This window comes from Kryptolebias marmoratus, linkage group LG3 (genome assembly GCF_001649575.2).
Source record: "Kryptolebias marmoratus isolate JLee-2015 linkage group LG3, ASM164957v2, whole genome shotgun sequence".
NCBI lineage: Eukaryota > Metazoa > Chordata > Actinopteri > Cyprinodontiformes > Rivulidae > Kryptolebias > Kryptolebias marmoratus.
In genome coordinates, this window is record NC_051432.1 from 27,805,085 (window position 1) to 27,830,770 (window position 25,686).

A 25,686-nucleotide genomic window follows, 5' to 3' on the forward strand; every position below is an offset into this window, starting at 1 on the left:
GAGGAGAGCTGCAGACCAGGGACAATCCAGAAATGCTCATGAATGTCAGTTTAGAAGCTATCAAAGTTCTCAAATAAAGCACCTTTTGAGAATGTCAATGTTTGTTGGGAATTATCTTACAAAACTAGGAAGGATTTTTGGTTTATATATTAAAAGTTATGGTTGTTTATTGATTTTCGTAAAAAAAAATTGCAACTTTTAGGAAAATGCCCCACGAAATCCTGGAGGGATTGTTTGGTGTGCGGTACTCCGTGTTCCTCTAACCCAAACGGTCCTCATGTAGAACCTGCTAATTCAATTCTCTACAGGAGCGTCTCCATCTCCCTCGGTGAGCGTCGCTGGCTGCGGCGTCAGAAATAATATCTCGTGTCTGCCATCGGGAGGAACCTGATCTTTATTTACACCGATCCTCGTTCATCCCCCGAGGATGCAGTCACACGGTTCCACTGTCCGTTTCCTGTCTCTGGTTTATTGCCAGGATCAGGTAGCTGCGTCTTTGGGCTCGACTCAGCTGCTGTGTGAAATCTGCCCTCCCCGTCCACGTTGATGTGATTCCGGCTCTCCGGGGCTCGGTTTAATCTCTCCACAGGCACGTACTGAAATGAGATGCTTCATGGCCACTGCAGCTTTGGTGTTTGAACAGTTTGTGTGAAACACAAACTACATCAGGCTCTCTTACAGACTGAAAATAGTCTCTTTTACAAGTAAAATAAAGAGGATCTTCTGACATACACTGCTGCAGCCGTTTAACTGTAAACATGATCGTAAGGAAACAAAGAGTTTATTAAAAACCTGAGTGGTCCAGAAACGGTGTTTTTATAAAATCTAGATGCACAGCAGCCTCTCAGAATAAAAATATCACAGGATTGTGTTGGTGTATTTAGGTGTAGACATGATTTATGTCAGAATGAAGTTTCTGTTCACAATGCTATGGATGCACCTTCTAACACTTTTTTAGTTTTAATTAATTTAGCCTCATAATAAGCCTTGGAGTTGTTATTGCCAGCTGCTGAAAGGCAAAAAGGCTTGAATGAATAGATGGATGAATGATTGATGGCTGATTTGCAGCTCTTTAATGTATCTGAACACCTAACGGCACATCCTGAAGAGCTCGTCTTTTTACTCTTATTTACATATTTTTAAGCCTTTCATGTTTCTGTTTAAAATAAAACATCTCTGAGGTGTTTCAGTCTGTGTGTATGACACACTTCCTGAGACAGACTCGTATTTTTTCTCATTTTTCTGAGTGATGAATGGAGCAGGTGACGTGTTCTTTTCAGAGCGTAAACCCCATTAACAGCCGGCGTGTCCATTAAGGAGCATGTCCCATTTAAGAGTCCATTTCCGTCTCAGTGCGTCTCAACCTGCAGCAGGATCTAATGGATCTGAGACAAAACAGGATGAAGGAGTTTATAGAAGTGCATCTTCAGCTCACTTTGGGTTCTGAATGACTCAGATTTTACATCTTTGCCTCTGGATTATCTTTCCTCTGTTCGTCCTTCCTTCTTTAACCATTTCTCTCCTTTCATCTTTCTCCTGTGTGTCTCTCGTTGTCTCTGCCTCTCACTGACAGCCTGGCTGTAATTTAAACCAGTGTGTTATTGATGACTTGCTCCGTGGTTCTGACTCCTGTTCTGTTCTGGCGTCGGTCCTGCTCTTGAGTCAGAGCAGCCAGACCGACCTCTATCTCTCACTCGCTGCTGTTGGACTCATCCCAGCTGGGATTGGGACGCTGCGTGTTGCCCCCCCCCCCCCGCCGCCTCCCGCCTTCCTGCTCGCTGTAATCAGTCATGGTCGGGACGACACGCCATCCATCACGGAGGCTAAACTCCCTTCATCGCTCTGACCTGAATCGCGCAGGCTGCCCCCGTCAGCAGCAGAACCTCCGTCACCACATCTGACTTTGCTCCGTCTCTTCGGCTGTCAGGACAAAACTTTACACCCAGTTTCTCAGAGTTCAGGCCTCTCCTCTGTTTTTTGTCTTTATTTTTCTACAAATGCACACAGACACGGGCAAAAACACTATTGCTCCGCCTTTATAGGCTGTAAAGTTTTTCAACTAGATGAAATTAACCCTTAAATGGTTCCTTTTTTACAGTAAAGCTCATCAAATGAGACAGAATCTCTCTTTAAACTCTGGCTTTGAGAATAATTATATTTTAGAGGGATGAATAGGAAACAGGAAGTGGTGCTAAAGTTACTTTCAAAAAGGAATCACTCATTAATTAATTCATTTTTTTTATCTTATACAACAAATAATACAACAATTTATCTCTTTGCAGAATTTAGTAAATGCATAAAATGATTCAACAAAAAATATAAAGGATTTATTAATGCTTTATAATAAATAGATTCTTCCTGAGTTTGTAAACACTTTATAAAGCATCAACAATCATTTATAAAACTGTAATAAAACAAAGTTTGTAGATTAAAGCAGCTGCAGGATTTGACATAAAACGAGTCACTATTGTCCTTTTTATCTAATGCACTGAAACAGTTTATTATTAGTTTATTACTTCTTTACTATTTAATACCTACATTATTAGTAATTATTAAGGGTACTTTTACTGTAAACTAGTGCTTTTTTTAATTTGAAATAACTCAGGTGGTTCATATAATAATTCAGTCTTTCCTACATTATCGTGACCAGTTTGACAGTTTTGTGGTCGTGTTTGAGTCATTTTTATTTAGTAAGAATAATATTTCGATTCCAGTCGGCGTTGGAGGCCCACAGGATAAGACTTACCTTTGAAACTTTAAAAAAAATGATAAAAATTCAGTTTGAGATGTAAAACTTGAGTCTCATGGAGGTTAAAGAAAAACTGAGTCGTCTTCTTCAGGTTAATAGTTTGCTTCGCTTCACTGCTGCTTACTTTCTTACCGTCCATCTTTTTATTTATTTATTTCCTTTTTTTTTGTTCTCCTCAGATTGCTGCTCTGCAGAAAGGTGGAGACAGCTTCCCACTCACAGCCGCCTCGGGTAAAGTGCTGGGAAAGGTGCTGCAAAGGACACAAAAAACACAAACCTTTAGATAAAGTGATGTTTGGTTCCTCATGTCTCGGCCTGTTAAAAGTCAGATTATTTTAGAATCACAGTCACAGAGAGACGAATCCTGTTTGTCTTCATATTCAGGCGCTGAGGAGCTCCGATAAGAGCTCCAAGCCGGTTTATGTTTCCGTGGGTCACAAGATCAGCCTGGACACCGCCGTCCGCCTCACACACTCCTGCTGCCGCTACCGAGTACCTGAGCCCATCAGACAGGTAAACACACACACACACACACTCACACACACTCTGCAGCAGGTCAACGGGTCAGTAAAAGACGTCAGAGCAGCTGGAGGGAGAAACCTTCCTGTAATCACTGGAAACATGAGTTGAACTCGCTGTTTTGGAGGATAAATGTAGGTCTTTGCTGTTTATTTGTGCTCTGATGTGAAACGAGTGAGACTTGTAGGCATGGACGGGTCAATTCATCGGTCCAAACCTGAGACGAGTGCAAACACTCTGAGACGATAATAAAACTCCGTCTGTCACAGATGGTCTGAAGCCGATGATGTTCGAGCTCCAAAACTCACAGATCATCAACTTTCAATCAAAGAGAAACACAAACAGACGTGTGATTGATCTAATTATGTTAAGAAATAAGGTCAAAGCTTTTATTTAATAAACTGTGAGACTAAAATTAATTCATTTAAAGTGACAAACGATCCAGCTGCAGTCAGAGTTGAATCTACAGCAGATCCTTGCAGGAATGCATGTTTTAAACTAAGATGATTTTATGGTTTGAGTTGCAGCTGTTTTAATGAAAGATTTAACATAAATGTCATACAATGTGTCAACACGTGGAGTACAGGTTGTGAATGACTCTCAGCTACTACCACACCGTATTTTACTTCAATATCTGTAAAACTGACAGTGTTAGAGCCGTTTTTGTGCTGGCAGACATCTCAAATGTAATTTTATTTCCAGGCGGGACGATTGGTTTTATAGAAATGATATCAGTAACAAAGTAAAGAAGAAATTCTACAACTTCCTGTGATTTAGCGCCGTCCTTTTTAAATAAAATATAAAAGGACCATCTGTCCACACACGGTTTTGGTCAGGAATCATTTCCTTTTTGAGTTTGACACTTCTGAGATTGCTCAGGTTGCTTAGCTGCGGTGGCCATCTTGAATTGGACTGACTCTAAGCGTTAATGGGCTGCAGATGTAGAGTCTCATTCAGATCTGTCCGGTGGTTCATCAGCTGTTTTAGTAACAAACAGACAAACTCACGTCTTACGGCGGTTGGTGATAATAAAACAGACAATCCATTCATAGCTCAGTTTGTCTTTTATTTTCTGGTCATGTTTGTTCTTTTTTTATATGCTCTACATCATACTTTACCTCGGTGCTGAAATCTTTTCTTCAGACGTAACTGGAGGGTTTTCTTCAGCTGGTGATTCGTGGCATGTTCCGCCCTTCATATCTCCGGTCCTCCTGGGTTTCCTGTTTCTGCTCCTCGAGTCTCATTCGTTTCTCTTCTGTTCATGTCTGACTGCTTTAACCGGGGTTAAACTGTCTGCTGGTCTGTTCAATTTAACTCTGTGGACCTTTTACCAACACTGACATGTGGGTCCTTGTATTAAGTAAAGATAAGTACCCACACGATTTAAGAAAAAACTCGGAGAGCGCAAACCTCCGCCGAGGCCAAAGCGTCATTAAAAAAAGAGTCCGATCGGGAATATCGGGAAAATTTCATCTGTCTGTCTTGTGACAACCCCAACATTTTCTGAAAAATGCATCAAAACCTCCTCTGTGGAGGTAAATGATCACTTTAGGCATGAATATATTTGTTTAACACCGAAGAATATTTGAAGTTCAGCGTTCACGCGATGGTTTCCTGTTTATAGTTTCTTCTGTACGTTCTCTGCAATCAAGCTACATCTGTTTACTTTGTTCTATTTTAACCATTAACACATCAAAACAATCAGCTCAGTCAGTAATGGTGTGCTTTGACTCCTATATTTATTTTTTTTAAATAAGTTTACAAAGAAATGTTCATAGAAATACAACGAGGTGTATTTAATTCTTTTAAAAGCATTGAAAAAACAACATCTACTTCAGCAAACTGCCTCTGTTTTTTGTCTTCTTATAGCTGCAGCCTTGCTAATTTTAGCTTTTTGTTTCTGTTTTGCAGAAAGTAAAAGCTTCTGCAAAGTGTAAAGCTTTAAAACTCATCTGTAAACAAAACCTGAAACCTGCAGGACGGTTCCACTGATTAAAACAGTATATTTATATATTTTTTGTCTGACTGCGGGCTGCATCCATTAAACTGAATTGCTGCTCAGTGAGGCAATTAAGACCGTTATGAATTTTTTAGTGTCTTTTCTTCGTGTTGCCAGGTTGTAATGGACCCGACCCGCTGCCCGGTGCATGCTGGGACTCTTTAAACCAACAGCAGTTTTCATGAGTGTAGCGTCAAATGTGAGCCATAACAATTATTGGCTTGATTTCGTTTCTTTTTACAGAAAAAGATCTTAAAACTTTAATTTTTTGTGAAGATTAAACTAAGTTTTGTTTAAAGTGAAAATGACTGAAACCTAAACTGGAGCTGATTTGCTCTCCTGCCTCAGGCTGTTTCTCTTTCTGCCACTAGGCTGCGCTGTGTTGCTGCTGTTCTTGCAAACGACATGACCGCACACTCACACACACACTCACACACGCACACACACACACACACACACACACACACACGATCAAACAGATCTGTTTTTGTGGCGATGGGAGCTGCAGTAACTTATCCCCTCCTGTATGTGTGTGTTTATTTCATCAAAGTGTGAGTTTGATGTGTTTCAGCTGGTGGGACGAGGGGTGTGGGGACGGGATGGTGATGGCCGTGGACATCAGAGACACCCCAGGGACACTGTCACCGTCCTCTGTCCAATCACTGCTGCTCTCTTTATCTTTCCTCCATCCAACTGTTTCTTTCTTTGACACGTTCTCATTTTTCGGCCGCTGATGGGTTCCTTTTCTCCTCTCTGCTCGTGTCACGGAGGAAAATGTCCACACAGATCCGGCCGCGACGAGCGTCGTGGTCGCTCTCGAGCTGATTTGATGGGGGGGCGGAGTCTGGTTTATGGTCTTCAGGCTGCTGAAAGACTCAAGAAGAAGGATGTTAAAGTTCCTCAGACGGAGATTGCTGTCCCTGTGAGCAGATGCTTACAGATGTTCAGTAGTTCAACATGAGGTCTTAGCTGGTTGACAATTATGAGTTAATGAAATTTGTGAAATGGCATCAAGTGCGCAAATCAGGAGCAGATTTTGTAGTAAATATAGAAAGTTAGATGAACAGAATGATCAATTTTAAATAAAGATTAAGTAAAGATTTATGCACAAACATGAAAAGCTGAAATATCTTTCTTCAGTGCTTCTTGGACAGTGCTGTGAAAAAGTACAGATTTATTCTGTTTTTGCTGTTTTTGTCACATTTTACATGTTTCAGCTCATCAAACAAATGTTAATATCAGCCCGAGTAAAAACAAAGTGCACTTTTTAAAGGATGATTTCATTTATTATGGGAAAAAAGTTGATTAAACCAACTGAGCCCTATGGAAAAAGTAACTGAGCCCTTTATTAAATCTCGTATGGAAAGCTGAGCTCACAACCAGGCCTGATTAATACCAGACCTGTAGATGTAAGAAGTCACTTAAACAGAGCCGTTATCCACAAACGGAGGAAACATCGAGTCACGGCTCATCCAGGAGGTCCCAGAAGAACCCAGAATATCGTCTAAAGCTCTGCAGGCCTCACCTGCCTCAGTTAATGTTCACGATTTAACAAAAACAGAGACATAAATGGCCTCCATGGGAGAGTTCCATGTCCAAAACCACCTCTGAGCAAAAACAACACAGAGACTCGTCTCACATTTAACAAAAGAAACATCCTGATGATCCCCAAGAGACACAAGTGGAGCTTTTTGGAAGGAGTGCCTACAGTCAAACATGGTGGTGGCAGTGTGATGGTCTGGGGCTGTTTTGCTGCGTCAGGACCTGGAAGACTTGCTGTGATAAATGGAACTATGAATTCTGCTGTCTACCAAAAGATCCTGAAGGAGAATGTCCGACTGAAGAAGACTTGGGTTCTGCAGCAGAATCTGAAACACATCAGCAGCGTTTCACCCGAGTTATTTTATCTGATATTAACATTAGTTTGATGATCTGAAACATTTAAATGTGATAAAAAATAAAAACAGCAAATCTGAGGGGGCGAATACTTTTTCCCAGCACTGTGTGCATAAAATGTGGTGAGTTTGTCTTCAGTGCTTCTTATATTTTCAGGTTTTAGAAACTTTATTGGAAGGACAAACAGTGTTTTTGTGGACCAGAATCTCCCAGATGTTCATTTGGCTGCCGTCTGTCGGCTCTGAGGTCCAAAATACGAAACAACTCGCATCATTTCATCCTGATCCAACCGGTCTGGGGAGCCCTTCGGTCCCGAAGCAGCTGCATTTGTTAAGTTTAGTTAACAGTTTGTTTTTACTTCCAACTTTTCTTTTTAATTCCTGTAATTTTGATTTGGCTGAAACGTTCAGTTTAGCAGGTGTTTTACTGTTTCTGTAGAAAGTCCAGCTTCAAAGTTTTTCTGTTTTGTGTTGTAGTAAAAAAAGAAACCCCAAAGTTTCCTGATCTTTACCAACATTATGTCATTAAATAACCAAAACTGAGACACCATAAAGAACAAATAAGCTTTATTTCTAAGCTTTATCTTAAATTAATGTCTCCGTTTCCCACAGTCAGACATTTATGAAACAGAGAAAAAGTTAACTTTTCTATTGTCTGAGTTAATTTTTGTGATATAATCTAAAGAAAACGAGCTTTTGTCTCAAAATAAGATGATTACGATGTGTTTAACTCAGTGTAGTATCTCTGCCCCGACACCTGGAGATGATCCATAACAGTAAAACGTTGATCCTCGATGAGACATTTTCAGCTTAGATTTGTTGCTATCATGATTGTCCTGATTGTCATCTTGTGAGTTTTAGTGTGTAGATGCAGCCAGGCATTATTAAGATATAAATATAGACATAAATACCTACATTTTGATGTGTAATTTGTGCTTAAAATGTTGTGGCAGTACAGAGAGTTTTCTACATTTTGGAACAAAAGTTTAGACAGTTTTGCTACTGTTAGCTTTTAGCTGATGTTCTGCAGCATTTTCATTAGAAATCTAAATTCTTTATTATGAATATGATAATAGCTTTTGTTTCCTTGTCCTTTCTCTCCGCTGTGAGAGAAAATCTTCTCACCTTGGAATGAGACGAAGCTCTGCAGCTCGGGGGGATTCAGAAAGAGAAATCTGAAAGAAAAAGATGACATCATGGTTGGATTCTGCAGCGAAGCCTGATGTGTGAATGCACTGCAGCACAGGCAAACAATTCACACCCGCTCTCAGTTGTGCCCCCCCGACACCATTAAATTCTCACACTGCTTCGGCGTCTCACACTTGTGATGGAAGTTAAAGGCAAGCGGACATCATCCTCCGCTCATCGCGGCGGTCCGAGGGCGGGAGGGGAGCAGATAAATGTTATCCCTGAGAAACCAGAGGGGCTCAGATCTTTTCTGCATCTGGACATCATCAAGTGGCTGATGTCTCATCTGACTGCTCAGACGACACAAAGCTCTGAGCTCCACGTTTTATGTTACAATAATTAACCTTACAGAGAAAGATTCTGCTAAAAGCCTAAAAATAACACAAGATAATTACTGGGTGTGTTTTATTATTTGTGAAGGAAATTTTCTGGGGTAAAGATGGGATCTCACTGAGCTGCGAATGTTGGAGTTGGTGAATTTTCCACTGTAATCTGAGTCGAGCTGTCACAACCTGAGTGGGTAATTATTAAAAATATTACGGCCTATTTGAAAAACTGTATTCTTGGCCGTGCACATTTTGTTGCCCACCTCTGTTGTTTTTCTCCCCACCTGAGCAGCAGATTACGATTTAATCTAAAACATGTTAGACATGAAGACAGGCAGATTTATTTATAATCAGTGATTTTTAGACCTGGACATGTTTTGTGTCGGAGCAGAGCATCCCTGCAGGAGGCAGAATTCGGCTCTCAAGCTCCTGTGACGGATTAGAGACACACGTGATCTCACCGAGCTGCAGGTGGTTGGTGAGCAGCATATCAGAGAGTCTTCAGGGTGTCTCGAGAGTTTTGCGGGGTTCTCCACTTCCCTGGATGAGTCACAGAGGCGTGCAGCCCCGTCACTCGAGTTTTGATCACGTTTCCGCTCACATGTGTCACAAAGTCACCGTCGGTGTCTCCAACCAGTCTCTAGAGCTGCACTTTGACTCCTGCAGGGGACAGAAAACATCTGAGGCAAACGTCCAGGTTTTAAACCCTGCCGAGGCGGGTACGAAGTGACCAACAAAATGACGTGCACGCCAAAAAAGGGCCCTGATTTTCAACTGGCTGCTTAGAATGTGTGCTCACAGCTCGCTGGTCACTTGGTTAGAAACCCTCAGAGTTCAGTGAGATTGTAGCTGAAAATTCACACATTTTCCCACAATTTGGAGTTTTATTTTTTACTAACTCATCTCTGAGGTCGCAGCTCAGCGAGACAGGTGCCTTCAGGTGGATTCAAGACGGGTTGGAGGCGCCTGCAACGAATCTGCGACAATTTCAAGACAAAGCTTGTTGCACAAATTCTTTTGAATATGTTTAAAACCTAAGTGACGGGCTGCACGCCTCTGCGACTAACGCAGGAAAGTTTATAACCCTGCGAAAGTCACAAGACATTATGAAAACTACCCACCGCCCAGATGCATTCTTATAGAAGAGCAGAACGATTACAAACTATTTTTAATTTATTTTTGAAACAACTTTCCAGTGTGTGGCTTTTGTTTAGTCCAGGAAATACAGTATATGATGAGTTGGTCCACTTTAGGATGGGTTTGAAATCACAAAATCAGTTTATTTCACATCTAAACACGAGAAATCAAGTTTAAAACGTGTTATTTCAGAAGATAAACCACCCGTCTCCCTAAACTGTTGTTATTATCTCTTCTGGGTCGGTCGCAGTCTTAATAAGGGGAATAAAAAGTTCTGTTTTTTTGTCTTTTTACCAAAACATCAAGTTAATTTAACCGAAGTATAATTATTCTTTATGTTAGAACATAGTAACATATTTTAAAAATCAAATATTTGGAGCATCTTTCACCAACATCGGCACAAATATTGCTTTTGAAACACAGAACCTGGATGTTAGAAGCAGATCTTTTGTCAGACTTGTTGACAGACACATCAGCAAACCACACAGCAAACAGGCCCATTTCCTCCCTGCTTCCCTCCAGCAGTCAGTTAAAAGCTTTAATTCACAGCAGTCCAACAGAAAGCTAATTTCCTTCAGGCTAATGTTCCCTGACAAACTTACTGCTGTGCCGTCAGACTGCTTTGAGTAATTAGCTGGCCGGCCTCTTGTTTCAGTGGGAAACGGGAACAGAAAAGGATTTTTAAATATATTACAGTTTAGAAACTTTAATTGTCATAACAAAATGTTTTACACTAATTTTTTTGACTGAAAAAATTAAAAGTTAAAGAAATGATTTTGTTTTTCTCCTCTTAAAACAGTCTTTCTGTCAGTGAAACATTGAAACACTGAAAGTTCAATCTTATGACGAGCTTCACGTACCTGTTCTGCATACAGGTAAGCTTTGAGCTGAAGTGTGGGAAAGTTACAGCATATAATCATGGTGTACGTTGTGTTTTCTTGTTTTAGTTGTGTTGTTCCTCTGTGTGTAGTTACTGCTGTGCATCTGCAGCGTTCAGCAGCCAATCCCTCCAGGATTTCGTGGGTATTTTTTGTGATTGTTGCAGCTAAAATGCCTGATTTCGCAGGGCATTTTCCTAAAAGTTGGGATTTTTTTTATTACTAAAATCAATAAACAACCATAACTTTTAATCTATAAACCAAAAATACCTCCTAGTTTTGTAAGATAATTCCCAACAAACATTGACATTCTCAAAAGGTGCTTTATTTGAGAACTTTGATAGCTTCTAAACTGACATTCATGAGCATTTCTGGATTGTCCCTGGTCTGCAGGAAGTGACGTCACGTGTCTTCTTCCTGAGTTATTTGGGGTTATTTTGTATTCCACGCTACACAAACCCACAAAGAAGAGACTAGACCGCAGAAACGGTGGCAAATCACTTTAGAAACTATAAATATTGGGTTAAAGTTGCGTTTTTGCGGGGTTTGCTTGATTTTGCGTTAATAGTTGCGATCGCAACATCGCGAAATCCTGGAGGGTCTGAGCAGCATCTTCTTGTCTCAGATCCTCCATGATCGAACATCTTCTTCTCTTCTTCTTCTCAGTCTGGCAGCTTGTTTTCTGTTCTCCCCGTCTTTAAGTAAAGTCCAGATCAAACCCACAGCAGCAACTTGCACATCAGTTTCCTCCGGGTCCATGTTTGTCTTGTACCGGTTCACATCCTGCTACCAGACCCAGGACGCCACACGGTACATGAAAGTAATTGTTACTTTTACAAGTCCACATATACTGCAACAACACAATGTGTACACAGCAACAACCACATTATTTTGTGAACAATGTTGTATTTGCTGAGAACACAAAGCTGCTGATAAGCAGCTCTACTGAGACGGATAATAATAACATTTATTAGACATTAAAGCTCCACACTTACTCCACAACAACATGACAGTGCAGATGGAGCGTTAGCGTAGCGTAGCATGGGCTTGTGTATCGTTATTGTTGGGTCACTGGGTGTTTTTGTGACGTTTTAAAGTTGCAGAAACATTCGACAGGATCGATAAACCTGCTGCAGATCACGCCACGTTTGCTCGAGCGTCCGCGGTGATGTGATGTTGTTTTCTGTGTTATGGATGGGAAATTTAATCAAAAACATTCTTTGATTTTGTTGGTAATTATTCAGCTTTTCTTCAAACATTTGGACCCCCACCACCTACCAGCCACGGCTCCAAACATAAGACCAACTTGCAGTAATTCATCCTCCTTCTCTCAGCGGCTGCTTATTTCATCCTTTGCTCATGCAGACCTAATTATACTTTTTGTCAAAAAAAACAAAAAGAATTTGTTCAATTTAACTAGACTTTGAATATTCAGAAATCACTGCCCATCCCCGCTCCTTATGGCAAAGGCAAATACTTAAAATGAGATGAGGGTCAAATGTTATTTTACATGACATTCAGACCACTTTATTTTACTTTTTGCCAATTATCCAAACTGTTTACTGAGGTCAGGACTTTCTTCAGCTTACATGGTGGAAGAAAACACCTTTTTTACTTTGATACAGTGAAGGTAGAAACAAACGGCTGTTTAAATTTAGCTTTTCATGATGTTTTTCTCCTCCAGTGGACAGATGAAGGCTTTCAAACATCTTTAGATCTGATTATGGCTTCTCTTCGTCTCGTTTTTTATAAATACGACAGCCTGAATGACTTCACCGCTGATGCTGACACCAGCCTTGTGCTGTGTGTGTGTCATCTCGGACCACGCTCCGTCTATCATTCATTGTTGCCTCGTGAGAATCCATTACTGTCCGGTTCACTCCTCCTCCAAACACTGATGGGAAGACATCCGCTGGTAATAAAACTCCAAGGATCTGCCCGAGACGAGCAGCAGCTTCTGATTTCCTGACCTCTCCTCTCTGAGTGCTTCGTGCAAGACAGGAAGTCACTAATTATGTGAATGCTCATTCAGCATTCAGCATTCCCACCTCGGTTTTCCTGTTTTGTTTCTTCTGTAGAGGTTTTTACTATCTAAGTCAGGGGTCTCCAATCCTGGTCCTCAGGGCCACCATCCTGCAGGTTTTACTTGTTTCTCTGCTCCAACACCTGATTTAAATCAGTGGGTGATTAACAGGCTTCTGCAGAACATGAAGAGGGGATTTAACCTCTGAATCAGGTGTTGGAGCAGAGAAACAAGGAAAACATGTAGGATGGTGTTCCTCCAGGACCAGGATTGGACACCTCTGGTCTAAGTACTTCTGCGTAGTTGGAGCTATTTTAGCCAATCATACATCAAAAGGTTCAACTCATTAGGGAAATAGATGCTATGACTTCTGATTTTTGAAACTTGTATACTTTTCAAAATTTAAACTTTATTTAGAAATAATTTTCCCATTGAAATGCATTAGGATCTCTTCAGTTCCTTTAAAAACATATTTTTTAATACATGCCGTATTTTTACCCTTCTTATACTCTGATTAGCTTTTAGTTAGCATTTTGCTACTTTTTTTAGTTTTTTAGGGAGCCTTTGACTGTTTTTAGCTTGCATTTAGATACTTTTAGGTTTTAGCTGCTATTTTAGCACATTTAGTTTTTAGCAAGCCATTTGCATCTTTTGGCTTTTTTAGCGTTTCAGCTTCTTCAGCAAATTTCAGCGCTCAGCATCCACGCAGTATTTCTAGTTTTGTTCCTTTTTCTTTCAAAGTCTCCTTCGTTTATCTTTTTATTTTTGTAAAATCCTTTCTGCTGGATGTGATTTAGAGTTCTGTCAGTGATGCTGATGTTTGGGACCCCCACCCCCCTCACAGTCCTGCAGGATGGGTCCAGCTTTTCAGGAAGGAGTTTTGGGTTTCAGTGCATCCCCTGGTCTCTGAGAGGGGAAACAGTAAATGTGGAAGCTCCACAGCTGTCTCCCAGATTGCACAAACAGATGGAATTTCAATGTGAGTGATAGGCAGCGGGGAGCCTGCCTGCTCGGAATAAAAGAGCCTGACAAGAAGCGAGGAGGAGGAGAGATCCGGGCCGTTTGTGTGTCTGAAGGGGAGATATTGCTGATGCAGTGTGCTCTTATTGAAGCCCAAAATATATTTGAGTGTAAGAAGATTTCTGGGTTTTATTGTTTAGTTTAGTTTTTTTTTCAGCAGTGTGCAGATTCAGGATTTATTTTATTTATTTTCTGCCACCCTGCAGTCGGGTTTCTGTGTATCTGTGTTGTGGTTTCTTTAACTTTCTCTCTCCTTCTTCTTCCCGACTTTGTTCTTTTTTTTCTCGGTGCTGTGTTTGTCTCCTCTCATCCATCCGTCCATCCATCCATCCATCTGTCTGCTCCTCCACCAGCCTCTGCACCGTCTCCTCTCTCTGAATAATTCAGGTCTGCAGAGCTACTGTATTTTTTGATTGTTGTCACCTCTGCAGCGTCTCACACACAGTTCAGATGCACACATACAGCCGGGCCAACGTGAGACAGCAGGGACTCTGTGTGAAGAATCGTCCTTTCAGGGGTTTCCACATCACGTTGTGCTGAATAATTTGTCTCACTTTTTCCGTGCCCTCCGCAGTTGTGCTTCGGATTAAAATCTGAAGAAAGACACAACTTGGAAACTTTCAGCTTTCTGGAGCACACATTTTTCCCCGACTTTTAGAGTCTTTGCTTGTATTTGCTGAGTTTTGGGTTTCTCAAAAGCAAATCTGGGGCTCATTATGAGCTCTGCTTTTAATAATAAACAGTAATCATTCGTTATCTCCACTGAGATTGAGTGTTCATCATTAAGCAAACTGTGAAATCTGCTGAAGACGGCAGCACATTTACATATTAGTTACGGGCGAGTCTTTAATTTGTAGAATTCCTCCATCCATCCATCCATCCATCCATCCCGTTTCTGTGCGAGCTTTTCCTTTTCTGGATCGCGGGGGACCTGGTGCCTTAATTTGTAGAATTTTCTACTTAAAAACTTCAGTATAAAGCCCCACAGGCTCTACTGGAGAACTCAAAGACCTAAAGCTGTAAATTACTCAGAGTTCTCCATCCGTTCAGTTTCTTTTCCCGCTCCTCTGTGCGGATCGGCCGGGAACTGGTGTCTCCAGCCGTCAGTGGTAATAAAATAATTTACTGGGTTCAACGTAACATCGCTTGCAGAACATGCAGAACACAAAATCATCTATGTAAGCATTTCTGGAATGAATGTCAGGTTTTTAAACTGAAATCATCTCATGTTGAGGAATAAAGTTGTGGTCGTTTCAGTCAAACTCTGTTAGATCTATTATTTTGAAGTGCACATGATCTGTTAGTGTTCAGTGTGATGTGCATGACTCTCAGCTGCTTCCCCACCAAGTTTTAGCTCAGTCTTATAGCCATTTTTGTGTAACCAACCTTGGTAAACACAAACATGTCTCTAACTCAGTCATGCCTAATAAACATCACTGGATTTTCTCCGGCTGCCTGCTGCTGCACACTTGCCTCCCGTCCTCGAGTTCACACTCACCGCAGCACAACACAACATGTTCAGTGGAATTCAGACGGATCAGGAGAGATTTAAAGGAGAAGCTGAGACAAAGAAAAGCCCACGCAGCTGTAAGAGAGTCACTTTGGTTTACGGAGAAGAGAAAACAGCCATGCAGACCGACGCCGGCGCTCCTCCTGTGCCTCTCACCCGTCAGATTGTGTAGTTTTTCTGACCGTGCTCAGAGAAAGTGACTGATTCAGAGCAGAGCTCACCTCTGGGCCCCGAGGCAGTCTGAATGTTAATATATGTCTGCCTGACATTCTGCTGCTGCAGCCGCTGGACTGTGGACGCTCCACAGAGAGACGAGGGGGGACGTTTGGACAGAGATGTAGGAGTAGCCACGGGGTGGACAGGACAGACAGGTCTGGGGGGGGACAGCGTTTGAATAAAGTGATGAAAGATTAGGCTTGGGAAGATGAGCTCCAGTGGGAAGAAACATCAGAAGGATTTGGGGAAATGATGGAGGGATTTAGAAGGAGAGCGAGAGGAGCATGTGGGAATAACTGCAGGGCTTCGGGGTCTTTGGGATGATGGAGGATAACAACCTGCCCCAGGCCACTGGACCAGAACCTTTACTCTGTGTAAGTGTGTGTGTTAGACTGATTTCCATAAAGCAGAAATATCAGCTGTGCACCTCTGCTTCCCCAAAGACTGTTGCCAGAAAAATCAGCTCCACTCTTTCGTCCTTTCATGAAAAACCAGAGAGGAAATTTAATTTTATGCAAAGTTTTCATCGCATCTCATCGAGGGCTACACATCTTGAAGACATTTCACTTCTCATCCAGAAGCTTCTTCATCTTCATCTTTTTTCTGACTCTTTTATAGTTGGGGTTGTACAAGTCATCTAAAAAATGCAACTAAATTAATTAAAATACAATAGAAATGTAATCTAATAAAGATTTGTGAGTGGATTAGCAGTAATATCTGAAAAAAGAAGCTGCCAATAAAAATGAACCTTTTCTTATTTACATGTTGAATGAAATAACCAGGTTAGTAAGCATCTTTAAACCTTATGAACAGAACTAACAGATAAAAATAAAAGAAAACATGGGATAATGGTAATATTTATGTGTGTTACTCCCTTTTTGAAGCTTATACTCTGGTTATCAGTGTTTTTGTGCGACTTTCAGTGTTTTGTGCAGCAGAATGACAGATTTCTCCGAGTTTCTCTGCTCAGGTAATTGGTGCTCATGTGGTTCTCACCCTCGCCCTTTGGGTTTCTGTAAATATGCAAAGAAAGTTATTTTTAGCTGCCCTGCAGGAAGAAGTGAAGTGACTCTACAGATGACAGCAGCTGAGGTTCACTCTCAGTTTCATCAGTTTGTTAAGGATTAAGGAGCATTCTGCAGGCAGGAAAAGGTTGATCCAGTTATTTATTGATAAAAACACCAATATCACAGTTTAAAGTGTGAAAGACATGATTGTCTCATGTGTCAACATGTATATGTCTCTATATTTTATTTACCTAATTTGACAAATAATTTCTGTTGACTCCAAAGTGTTCGTCTTGCATATTTACACCCCGTCGTTTCACTTTGAATCTGAGCTTAGAGCACACGCGTCAAACTCAAGGCCCGTGGGCCAGATCCGGCCCTCTGTAACATTTCATCCGGCCCTCTAGTCTGGGACGGATCGAGTCTCTGATTCTTATTTTGCTCTAAAAAACTGAGCCTAATTAGTGAAGTTTTCTCTGACAGTGACTTAGAAGCCAACAATATATAGTTTTAATTTCTGTATGATCAGATGATCAGAAATCTGCTTTAATGTTAAAAAATTCATTTAAAAGCTGAGTGAGGCGTAAGAAATGACAGCTAATGATGAGCTTTTTGAAGTTTGATCTCTTTGTCTGTGTTCATTAAAGTCTGTTTGCTCTAAATTCTGTATAATCTGTAACTGGGAAAAGGGAATTAATATTTTTATTTCAATGAATTGACATAATGCATCTAAAACCAAGGTTAATTTATGTAATTTTTAATAAATATTGATTGTGATTGGCCCTTGGCTAGGACCAAATTTTTTATTTTGGCCCCCTTGCGTCACTGAGTTTGACACCCCTGGCTTAGAGGAACAAAAAAGCCAAGTTTGAAGTAAAATTGACTTTAAATTAATGTAACGTAGTGATTTTTTCTGTAAAATCAATGTTTCCTTGTGACTCTGGGATTTAATTGACATACAGTATAATGATCATTTCTTTAGGTTTGAAATTGACACTGATGTGTTTTGGTGAAAACACCTTAGGATTACTGTATGTAATGGGTTGCAAAAGTATTCACCCCTCTTGGCTTTCTCTCTGTTTTGTTGCCTTATAAAATAATTTTTTTTGTTATTTTTTTAATGTGCACAATATAATTACCACTTTAAAGATGCTTAATTTTATTGTGAAACAAACATAAGCTTAACTATTCACCCATCAAAGTCAACACTTTGTAGAGCTTCCTTTTATTTGTCTGTTTAGACAAACTGTTCCAGCTCTGTCAACCTTTAAATCAAACTATTTTTAATTGGATGACGGTCCGGACTTTGACTGAACCAATCAGAACCTTTAACTGGTTCTCTTTAAACCCGGGGAGGGTCATGAGGGTCATGGACTTCTGTCCCAGTCCTAAACTCTGAACTCCAACTTTTCTTTAACTCACACCGGTTTTCCAGTTCCCGTTGATGAAAAAGCATCCCCACATCATGATGCTGCCACCACCGTGCTTCACTGTGGGAGGTGTTAGATTTGTACCAGACAAAGTGTTGATGACTTGAAAGTCAGGTTTTCATTTCACCGCAGCAACTTCTTCCACGTGTTTTGAAGAATCCAATGTGCTTTTTGGCTAAATCCAAATAATCAGCTTTATTTTTTATTTTTTAATATTGCTCACCATAATGAAAGGCGGCCAATCATGTATTTGTCTACATGTGTGTGTTTGTCTGTCTGTTAGCAAAATATCTCATGAATCACTGGACAATGAAACTCAAAGTAATCGCAGGATGTGCATCTACAACTAATTAACGTTTGGAGCCTACTTGATTCAAGATGGCTACCAGAGCTAATCAACATTACCAAACACAAAGGTGGATGTAACTCAGTCAGTTTTACAGACATTGAGCTAGATGTTGGTGTGGTAGTAGCTGAGAGTCATCTGCAACTCATGCTCCAAATACAAAGAAATTGTGTGAGATTTTTGTTTGAAACTTTGGGATTCAAGGCGGCGGGTGATATGCATTACTTCAAAGAAGAATTCTTCTCTTTTAATCTCATTTATTTATTTGTAAATCAAACTGAACTTCAGGGAAATAAATCTTCTGCACTGTTTAATCTTCTCCCTGTTTTCCTGGTTTCTCTCCTCCTCCTCTTCCTCAGGCGGACATTCGCTCCAGAGAATACCTACGCGTACACTTCCCAACCGCAGAAACATGAATCAGAGGATGAGGTAAGTGACAAAACGTTCACACGTGTGAATTCTCTCTGTCTCACACACACACACACACACACCTGTTGTATGAACCTGAAGTGAGGATCTTCTGTCATTGGAGGGATTTACAGCCTTAAAATAGACTCAACAGCCACAACAAGTGACTCATCCAGGACTTCTCCCAAATCCCCTCCCAAATAAAGCCCTTCCTGTTGGTAGAAATGCTAATTCTGATGTAATTAAACCATAAATTTACCGTAGAGGTGGTTAAACGTGGATAAGAATTTGATGGACTTGTTTTATTTTTCACTAATTTAAAGATTGACTGAAGAAACAGCATTTTCTGTGAAAACGCTGAGCGCCAAAATGACTTTACTGAGATCTGTTGAGGAACCTGAAACTGAGTTATTAAAGCTAAAAGGAGCAGAACATAAGCTAAAAGGAGTGAGGCTGGGGAAAAGCTAAAAGTAGCATAAGGCAAGCTAAACCTTAAGGTAACAAAATGGGTAGCTAAAAGCAGTAAAATGTTTGTTAAAAGCTAAATAAAGCAGAACATTAGCTAGAAGCTAAAAGTAGCTTGCTGAAACTTGAAACTTGCAACACCTTAGCTAAAGTAGCAAAGGCGTAGCTACAGGTAGCAAAAAGTAGCTAAAAGCTAACAGTAGTGGAACATTAGCTAGAAGCTAAAAGTAGCAGAATGTTAGCTTCAAACTAAAATCAGCTAAATCATCATTGACACATTCAGGATTGTAATCTGTGAAATAAAAAGAATCAATTCTGCACACGCCATCAGTTTAGCTTTAGGTATTTCCATCAGGGGGTCAGAGGTCAGCGGCAGGTCAGTTTTCTGATCCTGGACCTGTTTGGGCGTCTTCATTACGCTGCTGTGTGGGCAGAAAGTTTAAGAGTTTAGGAGCCTTTGACGAGTTCTCCTCGTGTTCAGAGGAGTGGGGGTGAGGCCGAGGTGATCCGAGGAAGCCTCAGGTTAAGCTGAGATGCTCAGGCAGTAAAAGCAAGGCCAGCATGAGCAGAAAAAAACCTTTGATCCTGTGATTTTCATCTGAAATAACAGGCTGCACTGCTGAGTTTGACCTACCTTCCTCATTACCGATGAAAGCTGCAGACCATTAGTGCTCTCAGATTCTTTAAAAACCTAATCACCATGCACCATCCAAACCCAGGCGTTTCAAACATGCAGAGGATCAAACCCTCAGGACCGAGGAGGAGATGCTCGGACTCAGGATGTACTTGATCCTGAATCTCTCGCGCTCGATAGCACGACAGGATGTCCGTGTGCGTTTGTTTATATGCTCACAGACGTGACGAACCCTCTGAGCATGCTCGGCGCTTTGATCAGCCACTCCACAAAGACTCGGAAACAGGCACGGGGGCTTTGTGCTGAGTCGGCGGAGCTGCTCAGGTACCTCTCGGCCGTAACCCTTCTTCACAGTTTTACTCGCTCAGCGGGCTGCAGGCACATCTGATCAGACGAGATGCTTAATCTGCTGAGGTGTAGAATCAAAGCTGTGATTTATGTTACATTAGAACTGTAAATTGGTGACTAATTTAGTCAGGTTTGCCTGTTTGAACACATTTCTAAATGTTTCATTAACCTTCAGCCACAGATTAGGTTTTGATGTGCAGAGCCTCAACATGTGAGGATTTAAAAGTCACCTAAATAATCCTTCAAGACTAACAATATAAAATAGATGCAGAGGAACCAGAGCTACAAGTCGTTGTGGATTTCAGAACGATAATGATGACTTTAAGTGTGAGCTGCAGTTTGCAGTTATAGATGCTAGATGGCAGCAGAGAGCTTCAATCACATTTCTTCATGCTAATAAAACCTGCATCATGTCAAATATGTATCCCTCAGTAAATATTGTACTACGGACGGTCAGATGAAACTTCATGGCAGATTTGAAAGAGTGGAGAAAGTTTTAACGACGTCTGCGTTCCACTTCTGCAGCCATGCGTGCTAATTGACTTATTTTATTAAGAAAAAACAGTTAATCAACATTTCCACTTCTAAAGTGATTTATTTTTTCAGAACAAGTTTTCTGACTGAAAAAACTGTGTTTGTATGGAGCTGAAGGTACTGGGTGCTAAACATTTAGACAAAGACTGTCTTTGTTTGTCTCAAGTGAAGGAGGTCCGGTATCTGGAAATCTTGTTTACGTTTGACGGTAGGACGGAGTTGTTGAGATAAAGTTTGATGTAAAAACAAACAACTCCAATTCTGAAAAAAATGGGATGTTCTGTAAAATGTAAATAAAAACAGAATCAATCCTTTACAAATCTCATAAACCCATATTTTATTCACAGTGGAGCCTGGTATACATATCAAATGTTAAAACTAAGACACGGTGCAATGTTTTAGTAAAAATAAGATAATTTTGAATTTTATGGCAGCAACACATCTCAAAAAGTTGTTCCAGGGGCAACAAAAGGCTGTAAAAGTTAGTGGTACGAATAAAAAAAACAGCTGGAGGAGCATTTTACAACTAATTAGGTTAATTAGCAGCAGGTCAGGAAGAGGAGTGGGGATAAAAAAAAGATTTTAGAGGCTGAATCTGTCAGAAAAATGGAGTATCCAGTGGTGGAAGATGCATGGATGGATGGATGGATGGATGGATGGATGGATGGATGGATGGATGGATGGATGGATGGATGGAGTGATGGGACATCGACTGCAGGAATGAGGGCGTTAGCTCCGATCTGTTGTGGGGAGAAAAAAGAGAAGCCGAAATGCAAACGCTCTCAATTTACTGGTGTGTCCAGGTTCCAAACCTCACCTGTACTCATGAAATCTGGATCATGACGGAAAGAACGAGATCTTGGATAAAAGCGGCTGAAATTAATTTCTTCTGTAGGGTGGCTGAGCTCGATGTCTCATCAGGCTGTGACTTGTGGCAACTAGTTTGCAAACGGCATTCGTGAGGAAGTCTCCAAAATGTCTTGAAATGTTTACGAGGGTTTTCCATTTCTTGGCGAGTTGCATTGAATTTTCCATAAATTCGAGAGCACTAAAGCTGGATTTTGACACCTGAAAGTGAGTATGACAGAAAACAATCTGAATGTCCAAGTCTAAAAACTGCGTCGATGACTAATGATTATTTCTGCTGCCAGGGTGGGTACGATGTGGGCCACGGATCAAAAGAAGTTTCTTTTTCTTTTTCTGTTTTGGACACGTTAGTCTTTAAAAGGCAGAGAAAAGATCAGGCCTCACCTCTAAGCTGTCCGGCTGAGTTCACCGCAGCTGATGTTCGGCTGCAGCGAGCGCTTCGGTTGTGGACTGAGGCATCCCTGGGTGGCAGAGGAAGAGAGAGAGAAATGGAGTTTCTGTCTGTGTCGGAGAAAGAGAAGGAACATGAAAGACGGAGCAGCAGGAGAGGAGATCCCAACAGAAGAGAGGAGCAACTCAGCTGCAGAAGGGAAAAATCGATGGTTGGAAAAGAGAAAACAAAAGGAGTCGAACGGAAGAAGATAAAAGCTTGTCAGTACTTAGAGCAGTGATTTGCTGTTTGCTTCTGGATTTAACTTCTATTGTTATTGATCGAAGTATGGCTGAATAGCAGAGCGATTATTCAGCTACAGTTTGATGCCCTTCCACCTTCACTGCAGCTCCTTTTATCCAGTTTTCTCCTTTATAAACTTTTGTCCTTGTAAACACAACAAAATGTAAATGAATGAAACCCAAATGAATCACATTCAGGGAGTTTGGGGATTTTGTTGTCCCTTTATTAAATTCAGTGTTTGATTTGTTGTGCTTATGACATGCGGCTAAAATCCATTCTTCATGCACCAGACCTTGTGTTAAACTTATGTTTTATTCCTAAACATTTTTATTTTTCCCTTCGTTCCTCATACTATTTTAGACATTCATATATCACAACGTTCGGGTGCTTTTAGTTATTGTAATCTTTATATTTTTAAAAATGTTTAACTTTATTTACAAAGGTTTTCGCCATAGAAATACATGGAGATTGTTCTTTTTTAAATCTGCTCCAGCAAACTTTTGCCTTCTTATGCTACGTTTAGCCTTTAGCTTTTAGCAGCCTCAGGTGGAGGAGGTGAAGCATCTCGGGGGGTTTGTTCTTGAGTAAAGGAGGAATGGAGCGTGAGATCAACAGATGGATCAGTGCAGCTTCTGCAGGATTCGGTCCGCTGAGCTGCGAGGCAGAACTCTCTGTTTACCTGTCGGTTTCTACCCTCACCTTGTAGTGATCGAAAGGGAGGGACTAGAGGGAGTAGAGCTCCTGCTCCTCCAGTTGAGTTGGTTTCCTGGAGGCCTTTCCCAGGGAGCTGTTCAGGAGAAGACCCAGGACACGCTGGAGAGACGTGTCTCTCGGCTGGCCTGGAAACTCCTTGGAATTATCCTGGAAGACCTGGAAGAGGTGGCTGAGGAAAGAGATGAACCGACTCTAAAACAAGCTGCAGATGATAGATAAATGGATTTTTATTCTTTTAGCTTTTAGCTAGCCTTTTACAGCTTATAACGTTTATCTTATTTTATTGTATCTTACTGTATTGTGTCGTCTCTTACCTTGTCTTCTCGTACTGTTATTATATCGTATTGTGTTGCTGTTCGTATCATATATTATCATGTCTCATCTCATCCTAAATGTGGTCTTTGTCAGGTTTAGTTTAGCCTGATTGTCTGAGGATATCCTGGATATGTTGAGCCTGTTTTGTAGTGGATGATGAGGGGATAGATCGCAGCTGAACACAACGGTTGCCCTAAAGATGGAGAGGCAGATCATCACACAAGAAAGAAAGAAAAAACAGACTCAAACCTGATAGCTCAAAACATCTGGAAACTATTCACTTTCAATTACTGGGACTGGTTCAATCGACTTCATGCTGTTGTACAAACTCCGCTGCCCTTTACGAAACATTTCTGAAATGTCACGAAGAACGTCGGAGAGGCTGTTGGCCCAAGGTTGGACCGATGAGCTCTGCTGGGAGCCAGACTTATTAAAAACTGATGGTGGTGCGAGGACACGACTTGTTGCTGGAGGTGCGGTTACTCCTTCGCTCTTTGGGTCCTTGTGTGTGAAAGTGTGTGTGTCGCATGTTTCTTCCTGGTGGACCCCGGCCTCTTTGCTCTTAGGCTGACATGATTATGTCCTCTGTCCTGTCCTTCAGTCCAGCCCTCAATCTGCCGCTGGTACATGCTGTTCAGACACTCATCTGTCCAAGATGGCTCCTCTTGTTCCTCTTCTTCTATAATAGTTTTTTCTGGGGTTTTTTCAGTGTTTCATTAGTATTTTGCTGTTACAACCAGGCCACATTGGGATACCCAAAAAGAAAAACTTTTTAGTTTTTTTCTTTTTACTGGAAAACAGTTGAAATCTTTGTTTAATTGCTAGGATTTGTGTTTTTGTATTCAGTTTATTGTCTTCATGTTTCAGTTTGAGTTTAATGTTTATTTTATTCAGTTATCCTGTTAGTCTGGTTCTTGTTCTTTGTGTCTTTGTTCCCATCATTCACTTCTCCTCAGTCCACGGCCCGGCCCTCGTGTCCTTTAAATGTGCGTTCATGCTGAAGGGTTTGAGTGTGTCCCAATTATCCGGAGTGCTCTTTAGCCCCGCCCCCTTTGTGTACTATATCCGGCCTTCGGCTAAGCCTGCATCCAAGCGGACTTCGGCAAAGTGTTTACCCACAATTCATTGCTGCATGTGACGTTTCATTTTTTTTTAATTATTATCTTTATTGACAATGAAAGGGTTTTGAATTAAACGGCAGGAATATGGCAGCAGTGACAGAGGAAGCTGCGTCTGTTACAAAAAAAGCTGTTTTTAAACATAAAGTATTGAAATAAATATTGTTTCACTCTGCTGTACAGGTGTGAAAACCATCAACAAGTCAGAACAAAACACATCTGAACAGACAAATATCTCCTGTAATGACTTCGGAAAGCAAAAATACCTAAACTGTACTTTTAAAATCGTACTGGCAGCTTCTTAAAATGGCAAAACAGAGGTGCAAGTCGATGACGTAACCCGTACTGTCCCAATTCTCCAATGTCTGCATGCTTGTAACCTGCGCACACGAACCTTTCTGTGCACGCTTCACAGAGGGGCGCAGGGTGGAGGGCGAGTATTGGGACCGGGCCTATCTCTTATCTGCCTGCCACGCCCATCTACATCTGCCCCAAGCCTTGCAATCATCTCACCTGTGCCCACTTCCCCTAATTGCCTCCTGTCTTTAAAACCCGGTCATCCTCCACGCACTCGCTGGTTCGTTTGTATTTTCCCTCCGATGTCTGGTTCTGAGGGTTTGTTTTTCTGTAAAATGTCAAGATATGAGACTCTCAGGGAGTCATCGGATGTACATCTACAGATAATTCAGCTCATTCAAGCCGGGCGGGCGATATGCATCCCTTCAAGGCCTGCTTGGCCTTAAAGTTTCCAGAGTTTGTGTTGTTTTTGGTCCCTCTTGGTTTGTTTGTGCAGCATAAACAAGAAAACAGAAAAGTCCTAAATTTCATGTTGAAATCAGAGCTGGGATTACGGGGATGATTTCTGTCTCTGTTTAGGATTCCCTGCAGGTTTTTCCTCTGTTTCATCTTATTTCTCAGTAATTTGTTCATCAGCTGGCCTTCATCAAATTTTATTTGTTCTTTATAAATATTTATCTTTCTCTCTGAGCTGTTCTGCTCGACTTCTCATTCTTCTGGCGGTCGGATGGAATTTTTGGCACATTCTGGATTTATTTATTTTTTATAACAGATGGAGTCACTGGTGATTTTCAGCTTGTGAAAGGCAGCTCAGACATTTTTTTAATTACATGACTCGGGTATTTTTTCCTTCCCAAGTCTTCAGTTTTGTTTTGTTTTGTTTTGTTTTGTTTTTACTTTGTGCCTCATTGATGTGTGTTTCTGTGTCCCTCCCAGCGGAGAGTGTTGAGCCTGAGGCAGAAACAGACATTGAGCTGAGCTGACATCGTACAGTAACAGGCCGTGTGTGTTTCACCGTTCGTGCACTTGACTGGGGCGTTGGAGGAGGAGGTGATGCGTAAGGAGATCAT

At 41.1% G+C, this 25,686-nt stretch overlaps 1 protein-coding gene across 2 annotated transcripts in view; it reads left to right on the plus strand.

Moving 5' to 3' along the window:
* LOC108248223 (endonuclease V) overlaps positions 1-25,686 on the plus strand; it is a 47,200-nt gene that overhangs the window by 11,603 nt on the left and 9,911 nt on the right. Inside the window, exons 6-9 of one of the 2 annotated variants that reach the window (XM_037974985.1) lie at positions 2,929-2,997; positions 3,134-3,262; positions 18,603-18,672; positions 21,528-21,671. In XM_037974985.1, coding sequence (XP_037830913.1) covers positions 2,929-2,997; positions 3,134-3,262; positions 18,603-18,659 — 255 coding nt within the window. In that variant the 3' untranslated portion in view covers positions 18,660-18,672; positions 21,528-21,671. Of the gene's footprint in view, positions 1-2,928; positions 2,998-3,133; positions 3,263-18,602; positions 18,673-21,527; positions 21,672-25,686 lie in introns of those variants that run through there. The other variant, XM_017436844.3, reaches the window with a different exon arrangement.